At 43.1% G+C, this 16,202-nt stretch overlaps 1 protein-coding gene across 1 annotated transcript in view; it reads right to left on the bottom strand.

The window, feature by feature from the left end:
- Positions 1-13,574, bottom strand: part of LOC127624716 (alpha-1A adrenergic receptor-like) — a 37,472-nt gene extending 23,898 nt beyond the window's left edge. The window contains exon 1 of the mRNA XM_052099569.1: positions 12,626-13,574. Within this exon, the coding sequence (XP_051955529.1) occupies positions 12,626-13,574 (949 nt within the window). The remainder of the gene's footprint in view (positions 1-12,625) is intronic.
- Positions 13,575-16,202: the final 2,628 nt, after the last annotated feature.

Genomic DNA, 16,202 nt, shown 5'->3' with positions numbered 1-16,202 from the left:
TACGGTGCCACCTCCCACGGCGTCACCTCCCTCGGCTCTGTCTCCAGAGCCTACCAGGGCTTCACTCCTGGAGCCTTCTACGGCGCCGCCTCCCACGGCGTCGCCTCCCTCGGCTCTGCCTCCAGAGCCTTCCAGGGCTTCACCTCTGGAGCCTCCTACGGCACCACCTCCATGGGCTCCACTTCCAGAGCCTTCCAGGCCTTCACCCCTAAAGCCCCCCTTGGCTCCACCTCCAGAGCCTTCCAGGCCTTCGCCCCTGGAGCCTCCTTCGGCTCCACCTCCAGAGCCGTCCAGGCCTTCGCCCCTAAAGCCTCCTTCGGCTCCACTTCCAGAGCCTTCCAGGCCTTCAGCCCCTAAAGCCTCCTTCGGCTCCACCTCCAGAGCCCACCAGGGCCTCGCCCCTGGAGTCCTCCACGACTCCGCCTTTCACGGCTCCGCCCCTGAAACCTTTCCTCACTGGGTCTTGCCTGCTCCTCTTGTGACCGTTCCTCTCCCTACCCCCTGGCCTCTTCCCTGGCCTCCTGACCTTGTCCGGTGGCCTCCTGACCCTCTACCTGTCCTGTGGCCTCTTCCCTGGCCTCCGGACCCTATTCCTGTCCGGTGGTCACCTTCCAGACCTCCGGACCCAGTCCCTGTCCTCCAGTCGCCTTCCAGACCTCCTGACCCAGTCTCTGCCCTATGGCTGTCCCCTAGACCTCCCGACCACCCGCCTGTCCACTATGTTCCCCCTGACCTTGCCTTAAACTGCCCATTGACCCCGATGGACTGTTTCATTCCCTTTGTGCTTTCTGTTCCCCGCGAGATCACACTCTCGTTCTGTTCCCCGCGAGATCACACGCTCGTTCTGTTCCCCGCGAGCTCACACGCTCGTTCTGTCCCCTCGAGCTCACACGCTCGTTCTGTCCCCTCGAGCTCACACGCTCGTTCGGTCCCCTCGAGCTCACACGCTCGTTCGGTCCCCTCGAGCTCACACGCTCGTTCGGTCCCCTCTCACTCCTCGCAGCCGAGCGCGGCCGTCAGGAGCCGTCCTATTCAGAGGGGGGAGTACTGTCACGAACCCCGTTACTCTGCCCCATCTCCGCTTCCTCGGGCACGCACACATACACTTCCCGCTCCCTCACTCCGCCCCCTTGAGCTCGTACGCTCTTTTTCCTCCCTCGAGCACTCACGCTGGTTTTGCCATTACGAGCTCTCGCTCGTAAACCATCTCCTCCCTCTGGCGCACTCACTTCCAATCCCCCAGAACATTATGACCACCTACACTCACGCGCTTCTTATCTCCACACATTAGTCTCACCTGCACTCGTCTCATCCCCTGTCATTGTTTACACCTGCACCTTCCCCTATAAATACCCAGCACTTCCGTTTCACGGGTGTTGGTTATTGTATTTAGTTCCCCGTAGTTTTGCCCCGCTAGTCTCGCCTAGTTCTGACCTCCCCTCTGTTTGATTATCTCTTAGCTTGCCAACTCCCTATTCCTCTCGTTTCCCTGTCTTTGTTCCCGCTAGTCTCGTCTAGTTCATCGCCCTACTTGTTAACTGTTTTCCCCGCTTATCGTTCACCTCCCTCATTAGATCTGCCCCCTTGTTTATATCGTTGTTTCCCCGGCTTCCGACCTTACGCTCCCCCTCGACTACTCTCACTGGATTTCCCTTGTTTTGTACTTTTGCCTGCACTGCTTTTAAATAACATTAAAAGCAGTTTCATCCAACATTGTGACTGTCTCATCTTGTGTGTGTGTGACCGGGTTACAGTGTTGTGAAAAGTGCTATACAAATAAAAATAACTTTATTTGACTAAACTATCATAATGTATGTAACATTACAAAATATGCTTCCTTGCGATGTGTAACTAACTCTACGGAAAGTGTAAATAAAATAATCATTTCAGAGCTTTATTTTATTAATGTTCTCTGTTAATATTATGGGTCTTTTATTTTGGCGCATCCTAGTGTAATGTTAATTTCGCATCTAAAAAGGTGAGACTAGTTAGTAAGACGCACCCTCTGAAGTAAGGAGGAAAAAGCACATTTCGCTCCGAAATTGTGTAACGATCTTCAAGGATAATTTAAGCACCTAGTCAGAACGGGAACAATGTATTGTGTGTTTAACTTGTTTAATGTTTATGTGCAGTAATATGTAGGTTAATCCATTCAACTGTGAAGAAGTGTTTGAATGTATTATTATTATCTCTCGTGTCATGTGAAGTCAAGCTAACGTAAGTTTTTTTAGCATTGTTAATACTACACGGGTAACGTCGCTAAAGGGTCTTTATAAATGACTGTTTGTATGGTTAATTCGGCCTTCTGGTAATGTTTATGTTTGTAAGAGCTAATTTTATGTTATTTATCTGTCCCGTAGCTCTTACGTTGTTTCAAGAAGAAAAGTTGCAAGGAAAGGAAAGTAGATTTGTGTTTAACCAAGGCTGACGGCTGAACATAAATAAAGGCTTCTGGAAACATCAGTACGCTTCACCATTGTCTGACTGGGGGTTTGCTACAGTAAGAGCTTGACCCGCATCGATACCGACGACGACTCGTTGTCTACTACGGACCACGGAAGGTCTTCACGGCGCCGGGTACAGCTTTCGCGTCATCGCCACGAAGTGTCAGCGTGGACTCATCGAGCTGCATCCTCACACCTCGCGCCTGCCTGACCTACGTTGGACAGCGGTCTCACGAATTCGGTGCAATGGTCAAGTACAGTCACACTCACTGACATTGATGCAGGACTGTGAGTATTAACCCATTATTATACTGTCTATAGTACAGCAATAAGGCGAACAACGGATGAATGACTTCTTGGACTGAACATTTAATACTCAACGGCACAGCAAGGAGAGCAACCAAATAAACTCTGGTTGCATTTTACACTCATGCCTGCATACATCCACATGGACTCTTTCTAATTAAGAACTCATATACATTTTTTGGACTTTGCATCTGTCTTATTTGTTAACTGTGGTTATTGAAGCCGTTGCATTTACATTTCTCAAACTTTGAATTTAAGAACTTTGATAACTTTGTTTATTGTGGTATTTACATTGACATTTACAGTTATTTGAGTGTCTATATGTAAATGCATATGTGCTAGCTATTTAATCTGATGTTTTATGTTTATGCTGTTCATAACAAGGGCTTGATTATATCTTCTAAAGGGGTCTTCTTCTGCCATCAAAGTTAAAAAAAATTAACTTTGATGATAATGTCAGAGTCAGGTAATGAGAAGGAGGTGGAGGAGCAGATGGCTGGTTATCAGCATGAAGACTTACAAAGTGAAGCCCACATAATGGTAGACTCATCAGAGAGACCGTGTGTGAAGGAAACAAATGAAGCTAAACAACAAAGTCTAACTGACCTCCAAGGCAAGCTTAATAAGTATGATAATGCTCTTGAAGTTCCTAGACGCTCTGAACGCACATGCCATCCCACAGAGAAGATGCTCGCGCATCAATATGAAGAGGCCAAGAAAAAAGAGAAAAGGCTGTATGCCATGTACGAGCAGTGGAAGCTCCACACACGCAAGGCAAGAGATCAGCTAAAGACTTATATGTCAGAGAGTCAGCTCTGGCCTCTCATTGAAGAGCTTAAAGGGGTCATGACATGAGAAACCAAATTTGCCTTGATCTTTTGGTATATAAGAGGTCTTTGTATCATTAAAACGTCCTGCAAGTTTAATATTTTAAGACGTCCTCCCCATTCTAAACGAATCATTTATTTAATCAAGCTCAAAATACAGCTCGTTCTGGATTCATGGTTAGAAGTGACGTGTCGGTTAGAAGTGACGTAACAGCGTTTGCATATGACCGCCTCCAGCACAAGATAACTACGCTCATTTCGTATCGCCGTGCGCCTCACAAGTGTTCAGTTGATGGACAGCGAGCTCTGACAGAGACTACTTGTGCACAGGAAAATTACGATGCCACACAGATGTGCTGTTCCTGGCTGTGGTCAAACAAAACCTCTGAATAAGCTGCCGAAAGATCCAGACGTCAGGGAAAAATGGATGCAGTTTATTTTTGCGGACGTTCCAGTCACGGCAGTGTTAACTTAAGCGTTTGTTCTGTACATTTTAAGGATGACTGTTTTGAGAACAAATCTCAATATGATGCTGGCTTTGCCAGAAAACTGTTGCTCAAAGATAAGTCCGTGCCGACTATTCTGGGAACAACGACGACGCAAACTGTAAGTAATCTATTTTAAACTTTAAACTACTTTTTAAAGCGCAATTTCATTCATTATGAATAATCACAGTGTTTTTACTTAGTTTACTTGCATATTGTTCTGGCTGGGGCGTCAATAATTGATACATAGGCACTGACGTTAGCCAATCATAACAGTGGGCGTTAACACTGAAGTCTTAAATGGAAAACGCCCCAAAACAGACTGTTTGAATCAGAGGATGAGAAACAGGGTGGGAAAAGGTCATAAATCACTAGATTTTAAAAGTTTTTCTTAAAAAAATATATTAATACTATAATTGCACCTAAGGGAACATAATAATACAATAAAAAAAACCATGTCATGACCCCTTTAAGAAAGATAAAGAAGACATTATGACCATTTATTATGAAATTCGAAATCTCACCACACCCTCCACCGACATAAGAAGAAGAGTTGATACGTGTGAATCGGTGACCACAGAAATCACCAACATCGCCTACAACAGAGCTATAGATGATGAAAGCGAGTTTAATGAACAGCATGAAAGACACCGCCTTCATGAACTGCTCCGCCATGACTATGCAATGTCTGTCTATGGATCCGCAGCTTCTTCGATAAGTCACAGCCAGTCCGACAGCCACTGCTCCATAACTACATCCATGACAGCAAAACGCGCGGATGCAGCAGCTGAACTAGCAGTAAAAGAAGCAAATTATCAGATGCTGCTAGAGGAAGAAAGGCAAAAGGAATCTATAAGAGAGTTAGAGGAACAACAACGCAAAGCTCTAGAGGCACAAAGGCGTGAGTAGGAGCGATTGCAGGCAGAGAAAGAGATACAGGCAGCTCAAGCCAAGTTGAAGATCTACGATAAGGAGACAGAACACAAGGATGCTAACTATGTTAAAAAGGAAAGGAACATGGACGCAAAGAATGTGCCTGTAACTACAGTGCCCCTCTCTCAAGTCGCATCGCCCCGTTATACAGACATTCCCTCTCTCGCTTAGATTTTTCAAGACAACATAGCATTAAATAGGCTTCCTGTTCCTGAGCCATTTGTCTTCAATGGCGATCCCATACAATTCATTGAATGGAAGGCAGCATTCACCTCACTCATTGACCAAAGGGCAATCACACCCGCTGAAAAACTATACTACCTGAAAAAATACGTTGGTGGCCCAGCACGGCAGGTTTTAGATGGCAACTTCTATCGAAATGACAATGCCTGGGACAAACTAAATCGTCGCTTTGGCCAGCCATACGCCATTCAGAGAGCATTGAGAGAGAAGCTCACTAACTGGCCGAGAATTCCATCAAAGGATGCTGAAGGACTGAGACGCTTCTCAGATTTTCTGAATGCCTGTCAAGATGCCATGCCTCATGTCAAGGGTCTCGACATATTAAATGACTGTGAAGAAAATCAGAAGCTCGTTCACAAACTACCAGACTGGGCAGCTTTACGCTGGAACCGACAAGTCACGCAAAGCCTAAATGAAAATCAAGAATTCCCAAGTTTCAAGGAGTTTGCTAGATTCACGTCAACTGAAGCTGAGATTGCTTGCAATCCCATTACGTCCTTTCATGCCCTTCGTTCATCAGATTCTAGCACTGAGAAGAGAAATTTCAGAGACGTGAAGAAAAACAAGGCCAGTGTTCTTACCACTCAAACAGTCACTGACAATGAAAACCACAAGTCAGAACAGAGGAAGGTTAAGACTTCACGTATCCTTTGTCAAGATAATAGACACCAGCTTCATGCATGCTCCAAGTTCACTGAGATGGTGTTAGTTGAGCGACGCAACTACATAAAAGAGAAGAAACTCTGCTATGGATGCCTGAAACCCGGCCACAGCGTGAGAGACTGCCGTCATCGTCATTTCTGTGACCACTGCAAGAGAAAGCATCCTACAGCCCTGCATGATGACAACTATAAAAGAGAAAGGTCTACATCAGAACCAGAGACAAATCAAGGTGCTGCTGCTACGTCACTCAGTGTAGCAGGTTAAGGCTCATCCAACACATCCATGGTGATACCAGTCTGGGTTTCATCTAAAAATGATCCAACTACTGAGAAACTTGTCTATGCGTTACTTGACACTCAAAGCGATACTACATTTATTGATCAAGAAGTGAGTGATGGTCTTAATGCTGACAAGTATCCAGTGAAACTGAAGTTGACGACTATGAGTGGTAAGGATACCGTTCTCACAAGCGAAAGTGTTTCTGGCCTTCGTGTTAGAGGATATAGTTCTGCAATTCAAGTCGATCTTCCGGTCGCCTATACAAAGGACTGCATACCCGTTAACCGCTCTCACATTCCCACTTGTGAGACGGCTAAACAATGGAGTCATCTGTCAGAAATAGTGGATGAAATCCAACCACTGAAGGACTGTGTAGTAGGCCTTTTGATCGGCTACAACTGCTCAAGAGCTATGGCACCAAGGCAAGTCCTTTTAGGAGGAGATGAGGAACCCTACGCTGTAAGGACGGATTTAGGATGGAGTATTGTAGGGCGCTCATTACAAACCCACTATGCGTTCAGCACGCGTCATCTGTGTCACAGAATTACAGTTAAGGAGCTACCTCCGGTAACTCCTATCGACGTCATCCGCATTTTAGAGTCTGACTTCAAAGATGGCAGTGACGACAGCAAAATTGTGTCACAAGATGACATCACATTCCTCAACATACTGGATAAGGGAATAAGGAAAAATATACATGGCCATTATGAAATGCCTCTGCCTTTTAAAACCAGACCAAGCTTGCCTGACAACAAAGGCTCAGCTATGACACGTCTCCTTCACCTTAAAAGGAAATTGCAACGTGATGAAAGGTATAAGGAGCATTATGTTGAGTTCATGGAGGAGGTCATCGGAAAGGGAGATGCTGAGCAGGTCAAGGAAGGTGGGAGTGAAGGTGAGAGATGGTACATTCCCCATCATGGTGTGCATCATACAAAGAAGCTGGATAAACTTCGTGTGGTGTTCGATTGCTCAGCCAGATACAAAGGAACAAGCTTGAATGATCACCTCCTCTCTGGACCTGACATGTTGAACAACTTAAGTGGAGTTCTCATATGTTTCCGACAGCACCCCGTTGCATTGATGTGTGACATTCAGAAGATGTTCCATCAGTTTCATGTGGACGAAGCTGATCGCAACTACCTACGCTTTCTTTGGTGGAAGCAAGGAGACTTGAACTCACCGCCCAGCGAGTTTCGCATGAAAGTGCATCTGTTCGGTGCAGCTTCCTCCCCGGGATGTGCAAACTATGGGATGAAACATCTAGCTAAGGAGAATCGCGACATCTACACTCAAGGCTCGAGATTTGTTTTGAGGGACTTTTATATTGACGATGGGCTCGTAAGTGTTGAAAACACTGAAGATGCTATTCGGCTTGCCTGGGAAGCTCGTGAACTCTGCGCCGTGGGTGGTCTCAGACTACATAAGTTTGTGTCTAACGACAGAGAGGTACTAGAGAGTATACCACCCTCCGAACGAGCAATCAACGTGAAGGATATGGACCTTGCGTTTGATGATTTGCCACTTGAGAGAGCTCTTGGGATTCAATGGGATGTGGATTCTGACCGCTTCAGGCTTAACGTCAGCCTCAAGGAGCAGCCTGCAACACGACGCGGCATTTTATCCACAGTGGCTTCTCTGTACGATCCTTTTGGGTTTGTGGCGCCAGTCGTCCTCAAAGCGAAGATCATTCTTCAGGAGATGTGCAGACGGGGCACTGGTTGGGACGATCCTCTCACTGACGAGCTTCACCCAAAATGGGAGAAATGGAGAAGTGATCTGGCCCACATAGATAATTTTACCATATCCCGTACTTACTCACCTGCTGGATTTGGAAGGGTCTCAAAGACAGAGCTGCATCACTTCTCTGATGCCAGTATGAAGGGTTACGGTCAGTGTTCATACCTGCGACTCCAAAACGAAAGGGGAGATATTCATTGTGCCTTAGTTGTAGGAAAATCACGTGTTTCTCCAACAAAGGTCACAACCATCCCAAGATTAGAATTGACAGCAGCAGTCATTTCCGTGAAAATAAGCAACATGCTCAAGGAGGAATTGGGATGTATTAACGCAGAGGCGTTCTTCTGGACCGACTCTAAAGTGGTCTTAGGTTATATAAGAAACGAAGCACGACGATTCCACATGTTTGTGGCTAACCGTGTTCAGAAGATTCAGCTCAGCACAGCCCCACAACAGTGGCGATATGTCCCAACAAACGAGAATCCTGCTGACCATGCTTCTCGGGGCTTAACTGCCAGTGAGCTTTTATCATCTACCTGGCTCACTGGGCCCAAGTTCTTATGGAACAAGGAAATAAAGCTGGCTACAGATGAGGTACCAGAGTTAACAGTCGGAGATCCAGAGGTCAGGAGTGCTCTAGCGCTCAGTACAAAAACCACTGAACGCGTGAGCCTCGCTGACCGCTTGTCCAAGTTCTCATCTTGGTCGCTAGCTACGCGAGCGGTTGCACGCATCCTCAGGTGCACAAGTAAGAACAGATCAAACGGTCTCACCACTGTAACAGAACGAACAGAGGCAGAACATTGCATAATCAAAGATCTGCAAAAAAATGTGTATCAAGAAGAGTTGAAACTGCTGAGTAAAGGGATCCCTTTACCACCTCACAATCCGTTACATTCTCTTGACGCTTTTCTCCACGACGACTGTGTTCTCAGGGTGGGAGGGAGACTGTGCAACTCCTCTCTTTCCTACTTCATCAAGCACCCTGCAATCATTCCCAAAGATCATCACATCACAAGGATGATTATTGCCTATCACCACGAAAGGATGAAACATCAAGGTAAAGGTCTTACCATTAATGAAATAAGGCGCAGCGGCTACTGGATTAAAGGAATAAACCGGGCAGTCACTTCCTACATTCGTCAATGTGTCACCTGTAGACGACAACGCAAACCTATGGAAGAGCAAAAGATGGCTGATCTACCCCCTGAACGGTTGGAACCATCACCCCCCTTCACCTTCTGTGGCATGGACTGCTTCGGGCCATTCCTTACAAAACAAGGAAGAAAGGAGAACAAAAGGTACGGCCTTCTTTTCACTTGCCTTAGCTCCCGTGCTGTTCATATTGAGATTCTTGAAGACATGTCGACAGATGCCTTCATAAATGGCCTCCGATGTTTCATCGCCATACATGGTGCTGTTCGTCAGATTAAGTCTGATCAAGGAAGCAACTTCGTCGGTGCCAAAAATGAGCTCAGAGAAGCTTTAAAGGAAGTCGATGCAGACTGTCTGGCTGTATTTCTTGCAGAGAATCAATGCGATTTCAGCATGAACGCACCCCATTCCAGTCATGCAGGAGGGGTGTGGGAAAGACAAATAAGGACAGTGAGAAGCGTTCTAAGGTCCACTCTTGCCCTTTCCTCTGGTAGACTAAATGATGCTTCGCTACGGGCCTTTTTCTATGAAGCCATGGCTATAGTCAACAGTCGTCATCTGACTGTTGACAACCTCAGCGACCCTCATAGCCTTGAACCACTCACCCCTAATCATCTTCTGACAATGAAATCTGTTCAGGCCTTACCCCCCCCAGGTGAATTCGTCAGAGAAGATGTGTAAGGCAAGAAAAGGTGGAGACATGTTCAATACCTTGCAGAACAGTTTTGGAGTTGCTGGCGAAAGGAATACCTTGCCAACATTGCTCTCAGACAGCGCTGGCATACTCCAAGGAGAAATTTACAAGTTGGAGACATTGTAATCATGAAGGGAGAGGATGTGCACAGGAATGAGTGGAGATTGAGTAGAGTTTCAGAAAGCACTATTGACGAAGATGGACTTGTACGGAGAGTTAAAATCCAGCTTGGTGACAGTAAGCTTGGCAAGAAAGGAGAGCGTCTTCACAAGGTGTCCGAAGTTGAGCGCCCAGTCCAGAAGCTTGTCCTGCTGCTGGAGACTAGCTAAATCTGCTCCCTCCACTCTATAGTGCATAATATTACATAGTTATAGTTAAGTTTCCAACTTTGACATAAGTTGTCTTAGTTCTTATACAGGCTCAGGGAAGGCAATTTTCAGTTAAAATCATTCGTGTCTAATGCAGACTGTGTACCGTTCCATTATTCACTCATGATTGGTGGGAGTGTAACTAACTCTGTTCTCTGTTAATATTATGGGTCTTTTATTTTGGCGCATCCTAGTGTAATGTTAATTTCGCATCTAAAAATGTGAGACTAGTTAGTAAGACGCACCCTCTTACTAGTAAGGAGGAAAAAGCACATTTCGCTCCGAAATTGTGTAACGATCTTCAAAGATAATTTAAGCACCTAGTCAGAACGGGAACAAGGTATTGTGTGTTTAACTTGTTTAATGTTTATGTGCAGTAATATGTAGGTTAATCCAACTGTGAAGAAGTGTTTGAATGTATTATTATCTCTCGTGTCATGTGAAGTCAAACGTAAGTTTTTTAGCATTGTTAATACTACACGGGTAACGTCACTAAAGGTCTTACATACCTTTAGCCTCTCTACAGACTCATTGTTCCCTTTAGAACCTTAAGAATGATTATACAGCCAATAGAATCATTTTTATGCATTCTGCTCCCTCACATTATTATTTTATCTTTGCTGCTTCCACTCTGACCTCATCACCCTCTTTATACAACTGACACTTCTTATATTATTTTCTCTTAATTTCTGTTTTCTGTCATTAATATTTAGGATCTTACAGCAGTAATTTTACAGAACCATGGTACAATGAGGGTGTCAGGATAGTATTCCATGGTTTTGAATGGTTATCATTGTAGCCTTCTTGTCCAAAAAAGGTAATACCAGGGTAAAGTGTTTAGTCTAATGGCTTATTAGTTTAAACAAATATCAAACTGGCTTTGGCTGAATCAGACAGCTCCTTCAGTTTATGGCAGTATTCTATGACAGATGTCCTGAATTTCTAACACTGAAAGCGATTCAACACCTTCCATTATAATTAATACACTGTTAAAGGCACCTCCACTTTAATTTAATTTATTCTAATGTGGTTTTATTTTACTATTTTAATTGAATAATTAAATGTATCTTCTTTTTCTGGATGACCAGAAGGGTACCATTAGATTTGTGAACTATAGGGGCAGAGGTTTGCGCACCTGCTGCCCCCCTTCTGTCAAATAGTGGGACTTCCTGCATTGACTGTCCACATATGGCTTGGGATGCCATTTTAACCAAAAGGTTGCTATGAGTTAAGGACACGGGTACTTTCATGTTAGACTGAAGCAAAAAATACAAAAATAAATAATAATAATAATAAAATAAAATTAATAATAATAATAAAATAAATTCATATTTGAGTTTTAATGGTTCCATTAAAATTGTCTTGGGGGTTAAAATTCTCTTACTGTTTAAATATTGCTGAAAAGTAATTTTCAGTACATTTATTTAAAATGCAATATATATGTTTATATTGCTTTGGTAAGAGTTTTTTGTATTTATTTTTGTAATATCATATCAAACAAGTTATTTGTCTCCAATTCCCTTGGGCAATTTTGTTTTTGCAGTCTAGACATTAAAGTGTGCAGAGATTGACTTTCAAACAGAAATCTACCCAGAGAAATATTCACTGGAGTAGAGAAAAAGTGTAAAAAAAAAAAAACACTAACCATGGTCTGCCCTGTAAATTTCACAAATTTTGACAATAGGCCTGTTTAATGGACATGATGGTTCTTAGGGCCCCTGAGGTAAAAGTCACTTTTGATTTTATTTTCTCCTAAAACACTAAACCGCAACAAAACCTACCAAAACACTTTCCTAGACACATTTTGTCACTGCAAAATTGATCCATGAGGTCACTGTGTATAATGTCTAAAGTTTATCTTTGAGATCATTTGATCTAACATTTAATAACTTTTAAAATATTTCAAATGTATGTAGCCAATGAGTATTATAAGACAAATGTGTAATTTAGCCATTCATGCCATTCATTTAAGTTAAGTTTTTCCAGTAACTGTACAATAATTGAAAGGATAATATTTGGGGTGTAAAAAACACACCCTGTTGCAGGGGATAAAGCTTGCCATAAATGATTGTTTTCTTATGTGGGGGGAATAGATTTGTTCTGAAGTATGTTCAAAGTGGGGTCACATTGACTGATCCAATCACAATAGAATTGAATTCATTTATAGAATAGGACTTGAGATGTTATGAAATGCTAATTGTGAAATGAACAGAAAATGGTGCACCCTGCTATTTTGAATAAGCAAAAACTTTATATGTGTCTCTTAAAAAAGCACCTTGCAGCCTAAAAATGATTTGCATAAATTGTCACATTTTGCCCTATTGCCCCATATTTGCACTGTTTCACTGTACCCCTATTCAAAAAATGAGGAAATATTTAATTTGAGAAAATGTTTAACACTTTGGGGGTGTTTGGGTGGGTGGTATGAGAATAGAATTATTAGGCTACTAAAAGTTTGTCATTTGCTATGTTGACGGATCGTACGTACCAATGGGTAGTGCGAGGAAAAACGGCAACCAGCACAGGATGAACATGCCAACAACAACCCCAAGAGTTTTAGCCGCTTTCTTTTCTCTAGAAAACTTCAGTAGTTTCACTGTCAGAGAGCTCCTCAGGTGGCCTTTGCAGTCCTCTTGCGTCTGAGAAGGGCTTTTATAATGAATCCGGAGCGTCAGCTCATTGGAGTCCATTCGCTCCTTCATCACTCCAGCCTCGAGATTTCTAGTGGTTCTCTTAGCAACTACATACACGCGGCAGTACATGGCCAGAATGACCGCCAAAGGGATGTAGAAGGAGCCCAGTGAGGAGAAAAGTGCGTAAAACGGCTCCTCTGTGATGAGGCACACGGTGTCATCCTCTGATGGCGGCTCTTTCCACCCGAGTAATGGTCCTATGGATATGAAAATGGCAAGAATCCAAACGCCCAGCATGGCCAGGAGCGCACGCTTCTCTGTCACAATACTCGGGTACTGCAGAGGGTAACGCACCCCAATGTAGCGGTCAATGGAAATGACGCACAAGCTCATGATGGATGCAGTGCAGCAAAGGACATCCACCGCGGCCCAGATGTCACAGAAAATCCTTCCGAAAACCCAATAGTTGAGAATTTCAAGTGTGGCGGACACTGGCAGGACGGTTGTGCCCAGCAACAGGTCTGCCATGGCTAAATTAACGATGAAGTAGTTGGTTGGGATGCGCAGGTGCCTGTTGCACACAACGGAGATAATGACGAGAATGTTGCCCACGATTGCAAACACAATAAAAGCGCCCAGAACCATGCCCAGTGGTACCGCACGAGCGAGGCTGAAAGAGCTCGCTTCGGTCCCGTTTCCTGCGCTGCTTGAGTTGGAGACGTTAGATGACACTTGCAATTCTGCATAGAGTTCCGCGGAACCATTATGCAGTAAGTTCAGGGCATGATCTGGATCAGAATTCATCTTGCCTATACACAGCCTCCATGCCAATGTAAGATAAGTTTTTAGCTGTAAATTCGTCAACTGCTGTTTATTCTCCAAAGAAAGGGAAAGAAGTGAAAACGAACAGTTTCGAATGATCAGTGAGCTCTGTTGCGTCACAAGCGCGTAATAAGAGAAGTCCACAATCGAATACTTTGTATAAAGTCCAGATGATGGGCAGAACTCGCCTCGGTCCGGTGAGTTCTCTGCAGTGTCTATACCGCGCGCGCTCTCTGACCACTCCTGTATTCACCCATGCGCTCTGGACCCCCCCCCCCCCCGCGCGCTCTGGAACCCCCGCCCGCAAAGAATCGCGTGGAGACCTTTAAAATTCATATTTTCACGGCTCGTTAACCTGAGCGCATATAGCCGTGAGAGTGAGGGCACATAGCCTACATTACAATTAGAAAGGGGTCACTGTGGTGCCCCTTAGAGTGTTGACAGGTAATCCAATAAAATGTCACCAGGTGTCCATGCCAATGAGCATGCCAACTGCTCTATTCTTAGGCTTATTTGCGATGTACACTCTGGAAAAATCGCAAACAATTAATGTGTGCACAGGCACACCATAATAGTATTTTATAAGGTGTATTTCTTTTTATTAGAAGACAAAATATCAAAGCAAGTGACATCTGCAAAAATAAAATAGTGCTAGACCTTCTCTCAAAACTTCACTTGAGTTTTTTTGTTAATTAAAAAATATATATATTTTTAACAAACTGTTCTTAATGTCTTTTCTTTGTGGATAAATTAAGTCTAACAGAAGAACCACATAGTGAAAATGTCTTTTTTTAAAAGCGTGCTTGTATCTTTTAAAGACATGCCACTTTTGTTGGATAATTCAAAGATATTCATACATTTTTAGTTATTTCTTATGACATATTTCACCTAAAAATGAAAATTCTGTTAACATTTACTCACCCTTGTGATGTTCCAAAACCATACGACAAGACCCAGACGGAATCTGCTGATTTTTTATATTTTTGCATTTTCTGCTCTTATTTTGATGAAAAATCTGCTGAATGAAATATAGTTACATATCATAAAATGTCTTAAACTGAGTTCAGAGTACTGCAGTCTTATTGGCTGATGGAAGCATTAGGCTGTCAAAGTAGCTAAAACAAATAAACACGCAATTGGGGCAGGAGATGTGTGGAAATTTGTGAAAGATGAGTTTTTTGCGTAAGTCTGTGTGCAGATTCCATTTGGGACAATGCATTTCTTTGTACGACTCTATTGGTAACACTTTGTTTTAAAGTGTTTGTGTTACATATTACATGTTACTAATATTAATTACTATAGTTATAATAACAATATGTTAGTACAAGCAGCACCATCAAATAATTACAGAGCAATTACACGTAGTTCACTTAGTGACCACTTTATTTCTAATGTGGAACATAAAAGGAGATGAATGTAAGCCTCCATCACCATTTACTTACATTCCTTCCTTTGGCTAAACAATTAGCCAAATTTCCCCTTTTATGTTTCACATAAGACAGAAAGTCATATGTGTTTTGAGCAACAGAATTGTCATTTTGGGGAACTATTCCTTTAAGTGTCCAAATATAGTACATTTCGGAGCCAGTGTTTCATTTGTCAGGTCCTGCTCCAGCACACTAATGAACTCAACTGCAAAAAGTTATTCATTGGTAAAGGTCTCTATGCTATCCCATCTTTAAAGACTGCCACAAGTGTCCAAATATTTCTGCAAATCATCTGTAATTTGATAAACTAGCCACTAACTCAATCTGTTAACAAAATTCCGGCCAAAGAGGAATATGCTTTGACAGTGATGAAGTACTTTACAGTTTGTGCCAAAAAACAAAAACAGAAAATATACAAGTAAAGCAGATGGACGACAACCCATGAAAGTAAACTAATTTGCTCAGTAAACAAGGTAAATTACAGCCAGTGAGAGATTAGCTGTGAAAGAGGAACAAGGCCTGCTGTTGTGCAGGAATATCCTCATTGTGCAGGAATTAAGTTAATCACAACCTTTTCATTGATGCAAAATTCAGAGCATAGAACAAAGACATAAAGGTTAATCCAAACTCTTAAAGGCATAGTTTGCCCAAAAATGAAAATTCTTTCATCATTTATTCACCCACATGTTGTTCCAAGCTTGCATTACTTAGGTAGAATATTAGCTACCATTCAATTTCATTGTATGGAAAAAAGATGCAATGAAAATGAACAGTGACTCGGTCATCATTTACTTCCATTCCATAATTTGGACAAACAATTTCCTTCTTTGTTCCACAAAAGAGAGAATGTGAAATGGGTTTGGTATCACATGAGAGTGAGTAAAAGATTATATATTTTTCATTTTTGAGTGAACTATCCCTTTAAGGATTGTTCAATCTCAAAGTGATGTAGACATAGCTGATAGGTAAAGGAATCTTAAAGAGCACTCTCATCCACAGCCTAATGAGAAACAGCAGAGTGTGTAATGTAAATGGGAAAGTTCCAACCCTTGTGGATAGGCTAGTGGCTGGTTTGAAGCATTTTTAGCTTAGACACCAGTGCTGAGCTGAGGAGAATCTGCAGCTAGACCACTGTGTGAACAGTGCAATAAATAAACACACATGCACACATACCCGTTTCACC

Source organism: Xyrauchen texanus, chromosome 31 (assembly GCF_025860055.1).
Source record: "Xyrauchen texanus isolate HMW12.3.18 chromosome 31, RBS_HiC_50CHRs, whole genome shotgun sequence".
Taxonomy (NCBI): Eukaryota; Metazoa; Chordata; class Actinopteri; order Cypriniformes; family Catostomidae; genus Xyrauchen; species Xyrauchen texanus.
Note: the sequence above shows the minus strand (reverse complement) of the source record. Positions and strands in the feature narration are given on the sequence as shown.